At 44.8% G+C, this 17,004-nt stretch overlaps 4 protein-coding genes across 5 annotated transcripts in view; 1 reads left to right on the top strand and 3 right to left on the bottom strand.

Annotated features, from left to right (window-relative positions):
- Positions 1 to 7,344, bottom strand: part of dbf4b (DBF4 zinc finger B) — a 49,444-nt gene extending 42,100 nt beyond the window's left edge. Inside the window, exons 1-2 of the mRNA XM_037278136.1 lie at positions 7,262 to 7,344; positions 921 to 1,012 (exon numbers count right to left, since the gene is read on the bottom strand). The gene's annotated coding sequence lies outside the window, so the exon portion shown is untranslated. The remainder of the gene's footprint in view (positions 1 to 920; positions 1,013 to 7,261) is intronic.
- Positions 7,345 to 7,815: 471 nt separating this feature from the next.
- Positions 7,816 to 10,832, top strand: LOC119138328 (catechol O-methyltransferase domain-containing protein 1-like). 2 transcript variants are annotated; one of them, XM_037278340.1, is made up of 7 exons: positions 7,816 to 7,956; positions 9,179 to 9,303; positions 9,504 to 9,609; positions 9,731 to 9,849; positions 9,927 to 9,981; positions 10,110 to 10,243; positions 10,351 to 10,503. In XM_037278340.1, exons 2-7 carry the CDS (start codon positions 9,199 to 9,201, stop codon positions 10,501 to 10,503), a joined length of 672 nt encoding a protein of 223 aa, XP_037134235.1. In that variant the 5' UTR covers positions 7,816 to 7,956; positions 9,179 to 9,198. The 2 variants fall into 2 exon arrangements, with proteins under 2 accessions (XP_037134235.1, XP_037134234.1); XM_037278339.1 differs by lacking the exon at positions 7,816 to 7,956 and adding an exon at positions 8,378 to 8,459 and having other exon boundaries at positions 10,351 to 10,832.
- A 343-nt stretch (positions 10,833 to 11,175) lies between these two features.
- Positions 11,176 to 13,260, bottom strand: LOC119138321 (voltage-dependent anion-selective channel protein 2-like). Its single transcript, XM_037278328.1, has 9 exons — positions 13,113 to 13,260; positions 12,697 to 12,783; positions 12,573 to 12,622; positions 12,331 to 12,483; positions 12,207 to 12,259; positions 11,906 to 12,133; positions 11,672 to 11,822; positions 11,476 to 11,533; positions 11,176 to 11,391 (listed from the first exon to the last, which is right to left on the bottom strand). Exons 2-9 carry the CDS (start codon positions 12,761 to 12,763, stop codon positions 11,300 to 11,302), a joined length of 852 nt encoding a protein of 283 aa, XP_037134223.1. The 5' UTR covers positions 12,764 to 12,783; positions 13,113 to 13,260; the 3' UTR covers positions 11,176 to 11,299.
- A 526-nt stretch (positions 13,261 to 13,786) lies between these two features.
- Positions 13,787 to 16,996, bottom strand: LOC119138276 (sphingomyelin synthase-related protein 1-like). The gene is made up of 6 exons (XM_037278249.1): positions 16,810 to 16,996; positions 15,766 to 16,330; positions 15,540 to 15,635; positions 15,291 to 15,408; positions 15,057 to 15,207; positions 13,787 to 14,855 (listed from the first exon to the last, which is right to left on the bottom strand). The coding sequence occupies exons 1-6, from the start codon at positions 16,949 to 16,951 to the stop codon at positions 14,551 to 14,553; spliced, it is 1,377 nt and encodes a 458-aa protein (XP_037134144.1). The 5' UTR covers positions 16,952 to 16,996; the 3' UTR covers positions 13,787 to 14,550.
- Between the last annotated feature and the right edge of the window lie 8 nt (positions 16,997 to 17,004).

Below are 17,004 nucleotides of genomic sequence, written 5' to 3' on the forward strand. Positions count from 1 at the left end.
GCACCGCGCCTCGCCGCTGTTCGTGCTCCCTCGTCGGGGGAAATGCGGCCAAAATACCCCCCCCACACACACACACTCAACCACACTACCTCCGCCCACGCTTAAAATTACACTCGGCATCTTGATGGCGGGAGCTTTTGTTGCTTGGAAAACATGTTAGCTGCCTTTTAAGGTTTAGTATGGCCATTTAGTACAGCCGTGATACCGTTTATAAGATATAGATTGTCTTACGAAACTCGGCTAACTTAATGCTAACGCTTTAAAAATGAGTAAAAAATAAAACTCTGCGTCAAAGTCCAATGGTGACAGTTTGAGGGGCTGAATGATGGCGCTGACCTATGAGAACTTGATTCCTTGTCGCCGAATGAAGAAAAAAATAGTTCCCAGGGAGCGACAGTGATGGAAAATAGCAAGGAACACGAAAAAGCGAGTTGCTTAATATAGTTGGAAATGAAAAATGGCACTTAAGTGGAGCAAAATGCATAATGGCAGATGGCAGACCGTTCCAGGTGACACTTTGGCCAGTGGAATATGACAAACGAGCACGTGCTGATACGATCCAGTCTGCCATCTGCTTAAATGGCTGCTATAATGTACAGCTCGTGATAAGGCTTGAAGAGCAGCAGTTTTGCTTTTAATTGCTTTTTTAGAAAATCCATCTGCAGCAAGTGGCATGCTATTTTTCACGAGACAAATGGAAAGGTTTTTTTTTTTGCGAGATTCAAAATTAGAGCAGAAGACAATCAATCATTGTATTCCCTCACCTCCTACTTTTCGACCTCCGACTAAATATCGCATGGCTGTGTTTTTTTGTTTTTTTTTAACCCTTTCTTGACCTAACCTTGTGACATAATAATGTAAAGGGATTGTGTTGGTGTTATTATGATTATGTTTATAATGGGGGCAAGTCAGTTACTTACAGATTTTCGAGATTAGCTGCAGGGGGATTGTTCATATCAACTTTGATAGGATTTTTTTCCATCCATCCATTTCTGAGCTGCTTTGTCCTCTGCTAGGATTTAAAGAAAAGAAAATTAGTAGTGTTCAGTCTGAGAAGATTGTGAAAAGATTTGTTTTCCTCAATTTCACAGCACTCCGAAAGGCACGCAAGCATGTCAACACGATCTGATTGTAATTTCCTAATGGTGAACGATGAGGACAGACGTTTCAACACATGACGGAATCGGAATGAGTTGGCGAGTTGTCGGCCAAGTCGTGACTCTTTCTCAAAGATGTGGCGAAGGAGAGGCAGGATGTATCCGAAGCACGTTCAGCGCCGTGCCTGCTCAAACGCGGCTTGTAATGACGCCCCGCAGGCATTTGGAGGCAATGCAAATACTTGTACGGCAGCCAAGTCTTTTGGTGTAACGCAAGGCACGGATCAAACATAAAACAAGAACAGCGCTTGAAATGGCGCTCTAACAAGGTGACTTATATGTGCGAAAACATGAGCTAAATGTCAAGTGTGTTCATAAAGCACCCTGTAAATTTGGCTCGCCGCCGGCTCCGTGTCGTTCACGTTATGACGAGTGGAAATAAGGAGCCGCTTTTGGTTTCCGTCGCCCTGAGTGTTGAGAAATGGCTAATGACATTTCCCATTTAAAGAGAAACAGCAAAGCATCTGATGCATGATTGGACAAAACAAAATATTTTGCGTTTCAGAAGTGATACAATAGATCGTCCGTCTACACGTGGCGCACCACCATTTGTGTTCCGAGAGGGATCCCATGCTGACTAGATTAGCTGCTGTTTTTTTTGCAGGAAATGAAAAGCAGATGTCGTGTACAACATGGCGCTGCTTTGCACGGGAGACGCCAATCTAAGCGCGAACAGCGAAGACAAGAGGTCAATTTGAGGCACCCCGGCTGTTTGATATCCTTCAAACATCGGCCTTTGCCGGAGGCTAACTACGCGGCCGCGCCTTCGTCATTTGCATCTGGAGGACCAAGGTTGGAAACGTTCTCTCCAGCCCACGCAGGTGCAAAGCCGTCGTCCATCTTCGCTCCGCTAATTATTCTGTAATGTCAAGCCATCCAGATGCTTTTAGACTTTCATCGTTTCAATGAAGGCAACTTTTTACCGTGTTTGTTTGAAAGCTAGCGCCAAAACATTTTGCATAAGAGTGATGTTGTTATGAGTACAGTGTTCCCACACATCATTAGAACAAATTTTTATGCATTTTTTACGGTTTACGGTAATACCTTGAAGGATTTTCATTTCAAGTTTGCTTTGAACCATTTTGGGCTCAGCGGTAACTAGCTAAGAACACGGCTGAGAAAGAGCGCAAATGGATTTTAGTAGCCGAGCATTTTATATGAAGACTCGGACAAGGCAAACATTTACTGGCAACTCGGATTATTTCCCACAAATTGCCTATAAACTTGACAATTTTCTGCTCGGTAAACACCGTCAAGCAAAGCAATAGTTGTGTCTCCCGGGGAAGTTTATCAACAATCTGTTCCGTGTGACTAATGACGATGGCTCGCCGCCAGACGGATTTAATGACGCGCCACTCTCATAGGTACGGCTTATTAAATGTTGCTAAATGTTTGCTCGTAAGTGTAAAGAGCGCCGCCATTAGCGGCTTAAGGCAGTTCGAGAGAGCCATTACGAAGGGCCGCTTCTCTTTGCTAGCCGAGTGAACAAGCAGGCTAAAATCTGCTATTTGTGTTTGCCTTGCAATCATTCGGAAAGTTCAAAGAAGTCAGTATGTACTATTTTTTTTTTTCTTTCACAAGACATCTTCAATTCAAGCTGGCCCCCGCACCCACATCTCGCACTAGCTCAATGGGCCGGCCCACAACAAAGTGGGCGCCCCGAGTTATCATCCATCATGGTGGCACATCAAACACATCCAACTTGCATCGTTAAAAAAAAAAGTGATGTCGAATAGTCAGAGCAAAAGTTAGATTTTGAAAGAACGCAAAGAAGTTGCAATGTTTTGTTTTGAGCATTTCTGAGAATCAGGACATCGGGATCTTTTTTTTTTTTTTTTAACTATCTTTCATTTATTGCAGTTGGCTCACAAGACTAATGTCAAACAGAACATCTCTGTATTATTTTCAAAAGCGGGAACGGGCAAACTGGTTCGGCTATATGGGAAATTAAGCAACAATTGCACATCGACTTGTCCATTTGGCCTTCATTCATATCAACGAACACACAGCCAGCCCTGCAATTCTGATGGCTCTTGGTAGATGGCAGAGCCCCACCAAGGCAACCATGAAGGATCCAAATCAGAAAAGGCCCCAATTCCTGAAGCTCTACAGTCGCTGAACACTGGCCATCTGTCCGCATGGAAGAATCTGGCGAGCGAGCTCCGGAGGGGTTCTGGTGCCGCTGAATGCGGGCCTTGTGGATCGGGTTTGAGGTCTTGTCAGCGCTTGTGGATGCGAGGCCTCGTCACAAGCTCCAGCAGGCACCTTCTAGTGTAGCTTCACCCCATCGCATTGACTCAATGAATAAACAAGCGACTCGTCTGTTCGCTTACCGCAAAATGAAACCGAATAGCCCGCCTTCTCAGATCGGATTTAGTTTGTCTTTTATTTCTCCTTTAATGAGCGGCCCGCAAACACGGCGGCCTCGCCCACTCTGGGCGTCGCACGTCAGCTGCCTTTCCAGATTAGCGCTGACTAATGAGGATTCAAAATGGCCCTTATCTACATGAATGTCTTTTGATTTGAAAAGTCAATATGGGCTGTGCGTGTGGGGAATTTCCTAGCGCCGTCATCCATTACGAGGAGAGGGGGGGCTGGCCGTTGCCGCGAGATTAAGCCCGGCTTGCTATTTTTAAGGAGCGCTACATTTGTATTTATTACATTTGCGCATCTCGTCACGCTCTCCGTCTACATTAGAATGAATGAAAAAGGACATCCGGAGTAAGCGGCCATCTATTTGCCAGACAGCGGATCAATGCGCTGCGACGGTGGGATAGATGAAGCGATAGTTTACACGTTGCCGTTCCCAAAGTATATTCCCGCTAGCAGGAGACATCGCTCAATTTAATGAAAGAGCCCGGAGCCGTAATGACCCCGGTGATTCATAGATCGGTAAAGGAAATCAATCCCGCATCACTTATGCGCGGAAACACGATCCTCAGCATTCTTAAATCTCAGCGCCGGGTAATAAACGGTAAACTATAGCTTACATTAAACTGCAACGTGTCGCCGGCGTGGCGGATAAGACGGATGAAGTTCATTAGAGGGCTGAAAACAGGCAGGCGGGAGTCCAGAAATTGACAGCAAAAGGCTCGGGCCCCGGGCGGCGCTTTTTTCACCACGCCGTTGTTTTCCGCTGATGATTTAGCGCAGCGACACGCGGCACCCGCGAGAGGACTTGATTTTCATGTTTGCCAATCTTCGTTTATACCTGCCCGCCGCGAACGTAAATACACTTTTACGGCTCCCGGAGAAATGCTTAAAGCAGCGCTTTCTCCGCGACCTGTACGGCAATATCCTTGACGGATGGCGGCGGGGTTTTGGACGACGCCCCAGAGACTTGCAGTATCCGGGATTTGATTGGGACTTTTACATTTGAGCAAAAGGTTCGCACAGGGCCACGTTTTGGATTCCGTTGTCATCTTTTTTGAAATAGGATCACATTGGCCTGTTCCTCCATCATCCATTTAGTACAGAATACGCGATACGATTTATAAAGAAATGGAGGCTAGCTCACGCTGTAACGAACGCATTAAGTTCAAGCGGCTAAATGCGTCTTTCGCCCAAACAATGAGCACTTTAACAAGCAGCTTTTGGATGTATTTATCATATTAGTAGCAGTCTGCAGAAGTAAGATGGATGTCTTCCCGCCGATCAAGTCATGAGTTTGGTCTGAGGAAGCCAAAAATGAACAAGGATTCTTTTCTAGTGCGCATTCTCGACTAACTAGGCCATATGACTGAAAGTAAGACAAGTGGGGCAAGTGTACTTTTAAATGTGGCGCAAACTAATGGTGATCCCGCGGGTTTTTGTGAATGTGAAGTTAAGAATTGCGGAATTTGCTTGTCAGAGCAAACAAAGAGTGTCGGCTGAAGGGCGAGGAAGCCGCAGCCGGCGTTTCCTTCTCCTTTGTGAGTGATTTAGGGCAACGGGATGATGTTAAATAACTGTAAATCCTTATCTTTGACTTTGCTGGAGCTTTATGGCACCTTCAACCGCAGTTCAGACACGGAATGGCCGTACCTTCTGCCAGATGTGCAATTTATGGCTTTATTACTCTTTGTAGAAAAAGAGAAGAGAAACATAATTGAAAGGAAGCCCGGGCCGGGCCGGGACGGAGACGAGTCATCGCCGTGACATTTTTACGGCTTGCATTTTTTATGGCGAGAGCAAGAAAAGAAAAAAGGCTAGATGTAATTTTCTGATGCGTCCGCAAACGCTTAGCATTAGCTTAGCGCCGCACGTGGAGGTCATCAAGCGGCGAGGAGTCACAAGTTTGCGCTGGCACTCGCCTATTTTTTCTTGCCCCCAGTGACAAGAAGCCCATTGTTGGCCAGCGATAAGGCTTCAGTGTGCACAGTAATGAGAATTAAGAAGGGGCATAAGTCACGCAAGAATTGGGTGACGGCAGATCAATAGATAGTGGCCGAGCCTCGGGGAGCATCAGCGAAGAAGAGCCCCTTTGTTTGCGGCGCGCTAGCAGGGAGTGTGAGCCGAACGCCGGCCCGGGAATTAACCGTCCGAGCTAAGAATACATCGCGCTCGTGAACACAATTCTTCAGGGTTGACCCGCGGCCTTCTACTGAAAACACTGGAATATGTCGACTTGAGGTCGTGCCAAGCAGTCTGTGAGCGGATTTAATGTACAATATCAGTTACATTTTGTATTTTCTCGATGTGCAAAATATACAGTCAGAGAGCGAAGACCCCTCGTGTCCAAAGGTCATCTGCCAAAAACTGTTTTGAGCCTTTTAACCGCAAGCTTGTCTAATTTGGCCGTCAATCGGCAGACTCGTTGGTCTTCACGTCGTTTGAGACGACGGCGGCCGAAGACGCCCCGCAGCCCAGAGAGATGGTGGAAACGCATTAGCGCTATTCTTAACGGCGCCGCGAGTGATTAGCCACAACATGTGACAACTCGGATAAAAGATTCCCCGCCTGTGAAGTTGTTGGGGCAAATGCATATTGCGCCCATCGTGTTGAGAGCTTCCCCTCTTAAATGCGCCGATCAGCCGTTGTTGCCTCGCATTATTCCCGCCCCGTGCACCCCGGCCCAGTGAGCAGCGGCGCCAACTAAAGATATTAATTAGTAGATCGCTATGGCGGCTAGGCGTTTTCACTATTCATAAATTCCAAGCCAACGGGTTGCGATTAATTATAAATTATGTAAAAGGTTGGCATGAATCATTTAGCACGACCCATCGGACGGGGAGATGGCTAAGCACGTCGCATTTACACACTCGACGACAAGCGTACTTAGTGGCAAGAACCGCGTCTTAGTAGTTAATAGGCTGCCATTTGTTTGTATTTGAGGACATGAACGCATTCGTTATAGAATATATTTTTCTTTGCCCATTTTGGGCATATCCCCACAAATGGCAAACATTCTATTTGTAATTACCTACAGGTACCACAAGATGGCAGAAAATACCTTTACACATCTTTTAGAACTGTACCTTTTCCGGCTATTGAATATTTGTATCGCCAATGTTTTTCAGGTTGCACGGGTTAAACAATTCCATTTCCGTTAAATATGGATGAAGGGATTCATTGCAGCCCCAAATTGAAAATGAATACGATAAAAAGGAAAAATGGGCGACACTCACGTAAATGCATTTTGTACAGATGTGACTGTACATGAATGTCTCTTTTCTTTGGTCCACCCCCTCTCCGCATTTGTCAGGCTGATGCAGTGTCAGGAACAAAGAGTACATTTGGTTTGAAGAGGGCTGTCAAATCAAACTGTCAGGCGCCACTCTCGGATGGAGTCGTATCGCTCGCTCATCCGTCACTCAAGCGGAGAGGGGGCAGGCGAGCGATTTGAAAGGACCGATGCTTCAATGACGTTTCATTTTCGGATGAAGCCGGTGATTGATGGCGCTCGTTTAAAAACTTTTGACGCCGCTGATTATTATATATTTTTTATATTTCCAACACAGCCTCCTACAGTCATTCCTAACAGAGCATCAAATGTGATATAGTGAAGGCCGAGACATGTCAAAGTAGCTAAGTGATACAGCGAAGGCCGACACATGTCAAAGTAGCTAAAGGCCTCATAAAAACAGAGGTTCAGATTCAAATCCAGCAACGGTGTTTTGACGTACCACAACACTCTCCAGTGAAAGGGAGTGCATTCCTCCACAGGACACTTCCCAACTGGAGTGGGGTGGAAACAGGACCTCTTCTTATTTGGACAACCTGGATAGTGGAAAGCAGAGAGTTAGCATCATTTTGGACAAGATTTTTGGAGATAGTTCACAGCTTGCCGAAAGGTAGCATTTCTTTATATAAATGATGAAATAAATATAAATGGATTTTTTTTAATGCGTCTAATTTTTTCCTCAACATTTGTGTATTTTGTTTTAAAAGATGTTTTTGTATTATTTTTATTTTTGTGGTAATTGGTACATGGCTTTCAACCATAAGGTGACGAACTTTTCGGCTGAAACATTGTCAAAAGTTCAAGAGCGCAATTTTAGATAAGACAACACTGCACTCTTCTGTTTGAGAGCCTATATTACACGACAAAGCAAACAAAACAGGTCTTGCTTACCCACAAATGCGTAAAAGAAATACAATAAAATAGACAGTTATGCAATTATATCATAAAAAGCTATTGTTATAATTCATGCGGAACGAATGTACTGGGGGGGGGGGGGGGGGTTGAATTCAAAACAAGCTTTAGATGGATCACGTGATCATGCATGACTCGATGTTTTAAGCTTGGCTTCAGGGCTGGAATTCATCCATTGCGAGCCGAAAAGGAGGGCAGCGAGCAACCATCACACACGACCGAGAGGTATGCTTGTTATTATCATCACTATCGCTTGTTATTATCATCACAAGGAATGCTTTCCCCCCATTTTGCGTCTACAAACATTTAGACTTTCCAAATCACAAGTATCGTTTTTTTTTTGTTTTTTTTTTTTTTAACATAACGCCACCTTTTTGTGGTGTTTACAAAACCAACGTGGCATTTGATGCCATTTAGTCCAATTCATTTTGGTAATTTATAAAGAACGTCACTGTGAAGAAGCGCATGCGTAGTGACACCCCCACCCCCCAACACGCTAGTGGTGACGGCGCACGTCGTGCAACTCTACTCACGACGTACGGTTATGTGACGTCATGACGGCGAAGGATCGCGGAAACTAAGCCGCTCTTACCCATTGTCGCTGTTCGTACTAGTAATTGGCAGTTTATACAAGTCTATTCTCGCCATGGCCTTTCGCGACGTCTCTAAAGAAGCACTGGTTGGATCGCTCACACTGGGATTTATTTTTATCGCGGGATATTTGCTCGGTAAGGCAGACAGATTTGTTTATTAATTTTACTAAGCCTAAAGTCAAACAATGATGATTGCTACCGCGACTCGCGACAGACTTGTCCTTCACTGCGTCTCGTATTATTTGCCTTCCGTTGTAACACACATTGTACGTATAGTATAACGTATACGTTAAAGTATTATTAATGACTTCACATTTTTTCATTGTATGAGTCTTAATAAAATCGTATTTGGAAGAATGAACGGAGATGTAACATCTATAATAAGAATATGCATAGATAGATATTTCTATATGTAAATATTGTAATATTTAGTCAAAACATTTATAACAGTTCCATGTTCATTAATAGATTTGTCTTGTAAAAATGTCAAAAGTAGCCAAGTCCAATACTTTTAACAGAACCTACTGAAGCAATTGTACAATTCAAACAATGGAAATATTGTTATATAGACTATGAAACTATGAAAAGGTTAACCAATGTCATATGCATTTATACTGTATAAAATGTCACCAAAAACTGCAATTCTTGAAACAAAGCTAACAACCAGGAAATTTGAAGACAAAAAATACGTCACTCACACAATGGAATGTTTCTAAGCTTAAGAGCGTGCTTTTTACTGGTTGAACATTACAAAAGCTATTGATGGCATGGAGATTACGTAACTGCTCAACGTCAACACCGAGCATGGTCCACTTGGGCTGTGATAACAAACTTATTGTTTTATATACCTACAGGGAAGAAGAAACGTTTCCAAATGAACTTCTCCAAAAGTCACGGCAAGGGGCAAAGCAACCCGCTGATGCAGTACGTCCTGCGCCATTCCATGAGGGAGCATCCCGCCTTGGCCAACCTCAGACTGGTACGCAGAGCCAGGATTTTGCTAAATACAACTAAGGCTAGGAGAGATGGCCTTCATTCCCCCCACACACAATAAAGAAAATATATTGTCAAATATAAATCTAAAAAAAAAGAAGACAATATAAACAAATTTTATAACTCGTAATTGAGCCGACAGTCCCAAATCTATAATCTGTACTGTTTGTATTTTCTTGTTTTCAGAGGACACTGGAGCACGACAGAAACGCAATGATGGTTTCCTGCGACCAGTCGCAGTTCATGGCCAATTTGGCTCGACTGATCAAATCCAAGAAGGCCATAGAGATCGGTAATGTGTCATGAGCCTTCGTCACCACCCCAAACAAGTTTTTTTTTTTTAAACATGCCTTTTATACCACGCGGTAGTCACCTATGAATAACCCGGTGTTTTGTTTTGGGGGCGGTTGCAGGTGTGTACACAGGTTACAACACCCTAAGCATAGCGCTGGCTTTGCCCGATGATGGCGTGGTGGTGGCGTGCGACGTCATCGAGAAATATGCAGACATGGGAAAGCCTTTCTGGCAAGAGGTACAAAAACATAAAAATAAAAAAATAAAAACACTCTTGCAAGTTGAGAATTATTTTAACTACTTTCTTTCTTACAGGCAGGAGTGGAGAAGAAAATTGATCTCCGCATTCAGCCAGCATTGAACACTTTGGGTAAAGTTACAAAATTCCTCCCGATCTTTTGTAATTAAACGTGCTACCAAAAACTGTTTGGAAGGGCTGAAAAGTCATTTCCATTCATTTGAATAGGAAAAGACAACTTTTTTTTCTTTTTTCTTTAGCGGAGCTTTTGGCTGCCGGCGAGGCCGAAACGTTTGACTTTGTCTTTATCGATGCCGACAAAGTCAACTATGAGGCCTATTATGAAAAGTCTTTGCAGCTCATCAGGAAAGGCGGCATCATCGCCATTGACAACGTAAGCCCCCCCACAACACGCCCGTTATATGTGGACATTTGAGTTGCGAGGTGGAACATTTGGGGTCATTTTGCCAATTGTTGTGGTTTGCGCATCCATCCGTGCAGGTGCTGTGGGGCGGCAGGGTGTTGGCACCCGCCGCGGACGACCCCGACACGCTGGCCATTGACCGGCTCAACAAGAAGCTGCACAGGGACGCTCGGATCACCCTGAGCATGCTCACTGTAGGCGATGGCCTCACTCTGGCCATCAAATTATGAGCATAAACACAAAGCTATGATGCTGTGTTTGGTTTTACTCAAGATGAATTGACCTCACTTTGTATTTCCTCAACTAGGCTGTTTATTTACTCAAGTGCAAAGAGTAGTAGGCGTTTTAAACTGACAGTGTGTATTTGGTGACACTAAGTGGTCAACTAATAGAATGCAATGACATGAACTCCAAGCATGTGCTAGCTACAATGGCGCTGCGGAGAAATACATGATGACATAAAGTTGAGTATGATTTTCTTTCAAGGAATTTTATATGACACATTTGTAATGGAAAAGGCAATGAAATCATTTCATTGAAATAAATGCCCTGGATTTTTTTCCGCCTGCATTTTCTTTGTTAAGAATAAGCAGCACCATAGTCAGACATCATACAAGAAAAGAGGAAGAGCTTTAATCGGTAAAGGTTGACTAGACTAGTGTGCAAAAATAACAGCTCTGATGTACACTACTGCTCACTTGATCCGATTGTCAACATAGAATCAAACAGAAAAGATTGTGGCTCTTAAAGCATTGCAAGTGTTCTTAATGTATGAGTTGTGGCTCTCCCATTTTTTATGTTTATGTAGATATTCTTATATATTGTTTTGTTGCTGATCAAACAGGCACACGTTTTTGTGTTCTGGATCAATTGTAGCAGGTTTGGGTAGTCATTTGTGACCGGTATGAATTTATTGTGACTTACGACTGAGAGACTAGCAGGGGACGTTTCAGCGGCGCTCGAGAATAGCGAGGGGAGATTCTTTTTTTTTTTTTCTCCATCTTATTTCACTCGCTTCAGTGATCCTCATGCCTCCAATTCCAGTCCCAGGCCCAGTTTGTGACCGCCGGCGTTGATGTTTTTTCCATCCACAAGTGCAGACAGCACAAGTTTCATACCTTGCGACCATAAAACATTATAAGGCTTGTTTTTCAAAGAAAAATGCGGCAATTGAAAGGCAAGATATGAAAGAATCTTCTCACCGGGCCGAAGAGTCTGACTGTATCCAATTCCAACCAAGCTGGCGTTGTTCACCTTGGCCTGGATAGAGGAAGACCATTAACAAACTGGAAATAAATCATTCACTGTCACCAAAATACTTATATTGACATGTAAATCTTCATATTCAAAACAAATAATGATTTCTCAAGTGATGCAATGACGGTTAACGAGACTGACTGATATGGAGGAACTGGAGTCCATCTGGTATTTGGCGGCGATCCCAAAACGAGTTCCGTTGCTGCCCGCTGCCCACGCCAAATTGACAGCCGTCTCCAGCTGCTCGTTCACCTTCTGGTAAATGGAGCCTCCAAATTCACAACCGTTGTTTCTGGAGAAACACAATATACCTTTCAGTTGAGTCCTGTCACATAAACCCACACACAATTATCACCGCCATGCGTGCGTACGTACACGTTGGTATGTAGCTGGAAGTCTCCCGTCTTGTAGCCGACGGCAAAGTTACTCTGGAGCATCCTGGACTTGGCCGTGTCAAAGCTCATCTGGTAGCCGGCCAGCCAGCCTTCATAGCCGGCCACCGCCGCACCGTGGAGGGTGGGACCGGCAAAGTCCAGGTCCACATCCACACCGGCGTGCAAGTACTCCCGCTTGTAGGCAGCCTTGATTTTGCCACTCTTCTTGCTGCGGGAAATAGCACTTTCATTTTATGCTATGTATTTGGGAAGCATTTCATTTATTCGACAACTGCACATACCCTGCGTTTGGTGAAAACGTGGTTTCAAAATTCAATTTCAGGCCTTTGGTGATCTAAACAAGAAAATGCGTTATTGTGATGCCAAGCCAGACATTTTGCGCCTTGAGATTTATCAGATACGTACCTTATCCTCAATGCATACTTCCGTGCCAATCGTGTTCTCTGTGCTCCACTTCTCGGTGAAGGTCAGTCCGTATTCGTCCCACTTGTACTTGGTCTCCAGGGCTCCCGTCACCTTGCTAGTGTCCACATTGGACGAGCCGGATGTTTTGAACTCCTGAAATGAACGCACGCTGAAGTCAGTCCATATTGTTCCTATCCCACAATGTGTTATAGTAGGTACTACCAGTAAAATACTCGACTCACCACTCCACTTGATGACTTTGTCTTGACATCGAGCTTAACCAGTCCAAAACCTGCAAGCACAATGGCAATGACATTTGTTAAGAGGGTTTAAATAAGAGAAAAGGAAGAAAAACAACACAATTACCATATCCCTTGTTGAAGATGTCCTTTGCCGACTTTCCCAGATCTGCATATGGTGGAGGGACAGCCATTGTACCTGCTGATTACGCACCTGCGTACATTATTACGAGAATTGCAACAGGGACTACATTAACACTGTAAATGTTCAAGCAACGCCAAACTGTTCTCGCTTTTTATTAACACATTGTTTTACTACTACTAAGGTTAATTTGGGGTACGCTGGTGGTACTTAAAGGCAACGTTTTTTAGGTGGCGCTTTATAAAAATGTCAATACTGGTTGAGTTAGTAGGTGAACAGTAGAAGGTATGCTAGCTAAGGGCGTTTTCTAGCTAGCAAATATGACGCTCGGTATTTTTTAACGAACTTATCACAACGTTTGGAGATAAACGAATAGGTTTATTGCCAACTGTTCAACTTACCGTAGAATGTTTTATTGTTGTCAACGTTGTGGTAATGTTTAATTTTGAGTGTCGGAGAAGTGCCGCCGGCCGGTTCAGGTCGATTGTGGCTGTGGAGGAGACACGGCGACCTCATCAGTGTAAAGCCCCTAAAGTTGTCTGTGGTCTGCCTGTTTAAAAATAAAAGATGAAATGTTTTTTTAAAAGCTCTTCTCAATCCCCTATTTGTGTCAGTTTAATTCCGTACAACAAGTATAAATATGAAAGTAATTTTGAATCTCGATCATTCAAATAAAAATTGCTTATTTCTCAAAAAGTATCTACAGGCATATCGGAAGGCTCTAAATTACTATGGTAACCGCAGTGGCAGAAGGTCGACGCAACATCTTATATTTTCAATTTAATAACATAAAACAACGATGACATTTTTTGTAAACTACCCAGACTAACAAAAAAAAAAAAAATCTGTTACACTGCACATTCATCGGTTTCAAAAACCGTAATGGAGTTCAATATCAGATATTACATGTTTGCAGCATATTCTATCGACATAACATTTGACGGCATAGCTTGCCATTTATTGGCACATCTTCGTGGATTAATGAAGTAAAGTTGCATTTCTTGGTCGACGCAGCATTTCATCACCAAGCCACCAAAATAAACTTGTCACTGACTGCCCATGAACACTCTCCAGACACAGGCAGATGACATTTACTTGATAGATTTCACACGTGATGGGTGTGCAGGACTCACATTGCTATGCAAATATTAATTTTCCACATTATGTCCTATTTAACATTGCAAACATTATGTGAAACCATGGCTGTGGCTATTTTTGTAACATTGTTACACAAATATTCCAACAAGGCAATCAGTACAACTTAAAAACAAGGAGAAAAAAAGCCTCGTGCCTGTCACTCACACAAACACACAATTTTGAGCAACAGTAAACATAAGTCTGAGTGTGTGCATGTTGCTGCTTGAGTACAAAAAACACAAAAAGTTGAATAAGTTAACATCGATTTTAGAGATATCCCTTAAATAACATTGTTCTTGCAGAAATATTATGTCAGGAATGGGAAATCTGCAGCACATGAAACACGCATGGCTCCATCAGAACAAAATATCTGGACCAACAGGTAGTTATTTCAAAATATACACAAGAACACAAAACACTCATATTTATAATTTTCTGTGCATCCATTTCTTTAAACACATTTTACATGAAAGACCCTGTGAAATTAATTCCGACATTTGTTTCTGAATCCATTTTCGATGTAGTCATTTTCAGATGCTGTGTGCAGAATCAAGAGTGGGAAAATGAATATAGCGAAGCGCAAAGTCATTGGCAATTGGAATCACACTGAAGACAACTTTGGCTGATTCTCATCTTGACCAAACAAATCCCAGAAGTCAAAGGCAGGCTGTGTAAAATCCCTCGGACGGACGGCGCCCCCCTCTAGCCGATGATGGATTTGAGGACGGCGGGCTTCGAGAAGGGCCAGCAGTACTCGTTGGGCACGGGCCCGTTGACGTTGCACTCGAAGAAGGAGAACATGGGGAACCAGATGCGTGCCCGGCGGCTCTGCTGGTAGGCGTGTGTGTTGGCCAGCGTATGGTAGTACAGGAAGAGGCGCGTGGTGATGTAGAAGGCGATGAAGACGTCGATGGAGTAGTGCTCGTGCGCCGCCAAGATGAAGAAGATGCCAAACAGGTTGAGCACCCATGACAGCGTGTGGATGAAGTGCCAGCTGCGTGGGGTGTCTGCCCAAAATACACCAGTTCGCCTTTAGACGCAACGGTACCGCTGCACTTAAGCAGCCAACAATAGATCGATGTTTAATTACGTTTGGTTACCACTAGAGGGCGCCAACACATCACATTTGGAATCACTGTGACTGGACTTTCGGGATTTGAAATTTGAAACACGGCTATATGATGAAGAAATGAAGGTGTGCAACTCACACTCTGTGACAAAGAAGTTGAACAAGGTGATGACGACGGTGTGGCCGCTGAACATGTAGTCGCCGCAAGTGTGTACGCCCGTCAGCGTCATGCCGAAGCCGCTCCAAATGGCCACAGCCCGCCGCAGCTTGGCCCACGTGTCGCCGTACATCTGCATGACAACACCGCTGATATCATGGCAGTCTACTGACGAATTCCTGTCTTTTCCGGACGCGCTCTCGGCACCGATGTTACCTTTCCGGAGCACTGCAGGTGCTGCCCCGGGACGGACAGGGAGGTGACGAACATGGTGATGCAGCGCAACATGAACACCGTCCCCATGAGGCTGCACATGCGCCGGAGGAGAATTGACCTGCAGGACAAACAAGTAAGCAAATGGATGTTAAACTTCCCGGTGTCCCGGAAGCGGGACCGTTTTTAGTGTTCAGTCAAGACACAAGATATACATAAAGTTCTTCTCCAGTCAGTGCTGGTTAACGGTACCTATGCTTGTGCCACAGTAGAACTAGCAGCCAGATGATACACAAGATGACGCCGCAGGCCTCGGCCATGGCGAAGGCCCACGGGATTCGAGGCACGCTGTGGACAAAACAAAACCAGCCATTGATTTCTTTTCCTGTCCAGCTGTTTCTACAAAACAGCGTCGTCGCAGCACGACAGTATTTTAATTACCGTTGTGCTGTGTGTTTTACGCATACAAACGACCGACCTGTCCAGAAATATGTCAGGGAGGGGCCGGTACGTGGCCATGTCGGGGACCCTCTCGTGCACGATGACCATGACGAAGGACGTGAACCCGAACACAAAGACCACGTAGACGGAGCTCAGCACCGTCTTCCAGTACTCGGGGTCCAGCCGCCGGGTCTGCAGCTTGTACTTGCCGTTAGTGTACTTCTGATACTCCTCGCCGACAGGCGCCGTGTCGGCGCCGTCGGAGGCCTGCGCCGGCTCGCCGTTGCATAACCAGTCGCCCGAGCCGGTGGGCGAGTGGCCGTCGAAGGGCAGGCCCAGCTCCTCCAAAGCGTCCAAGTTCTGCTTCTGGAGCTTGCGGAGGGACGCCATGAGGCGCTTGATGTCGCCCAGCACTTTGAGCTTCAGCGGGGGCGAGCGCAGGTCATACTCGCTGAGGGCCAGCAGGCTGCTGCCGTCCAGCCGGTGCTTGTGGCACAGCAGGTCCACGTAGTCGCAGAAGCCCTCATCCTTCAGCCACTCGGCCACGTGCTTGGGCGTCCAGCGCCGGACGCTTGGCGGGATCATTTCACAGGCGTCCGAGGCTGGAAAATGACAGTAGCAACAACAACAAAACGAGAATGTTATGCACAAAATACTGTAATGCAAGGCTGTCAAGTTGAAAAAATAATAATTGTAACACCGATAAATGTAATTGCTCATTGGTTAAGTATGTGATCTTGTTGAAATATTATTTCAGTGCAACAGGATGTAAAATGTTAACGTCAGTACTATTTTAGGTTTTGTTATTACATTATTGGTGACGTGCTGGAAACATTACCACTGCGGTCAATAGTTAGCATTCCAATGATTCCTTGCTAAGTGCACACAATTAAGGCGAACAAAGAGGCTTTAACCACAATTTGAATGACACGAACAAGTAGAAGGAATGACAAAGGTAATATTTCTCAACGACGGAGGCTAAAAAGTCGAAAAGGAGCGACCGAAGCTAGCTTTGCATTTGCAAAGGCGGCTAGCGAGGTGTATGCTAACGCCGTTAGCTGGAATTTGGGGGTTCGCTCACCCGGGCTCAGTTCAACAGAAGGACACCGGCCGGCAGTCGTGGCACGTCGGAATTGCAAAGGTCGGCCAAGTGGAAGGTGCACCATACTATCCGTCTTGTTGCTTTTCCTAACAATAACATCGCTGTGTTCGTGCGGAATCATGTCACATGTCGCACTGTTTACACGTCATACGGAAAACGGGAGGGAATATTCAC

The sequence above is a fragment of the Syngnathus acus genome, chromosome 19 (genome assembly GCF_901709675.1).
Source record: "Syngnathus acus chromosome 19, fSynAcu1.2, whole genome shotgun sequence".
Lineage (NCBI taxonomy): Eukaryota > Metazoa > Chordata > Actinopteri > Syngnathiformes > Syngnathidae > Syngnathus > Syngnathus acus.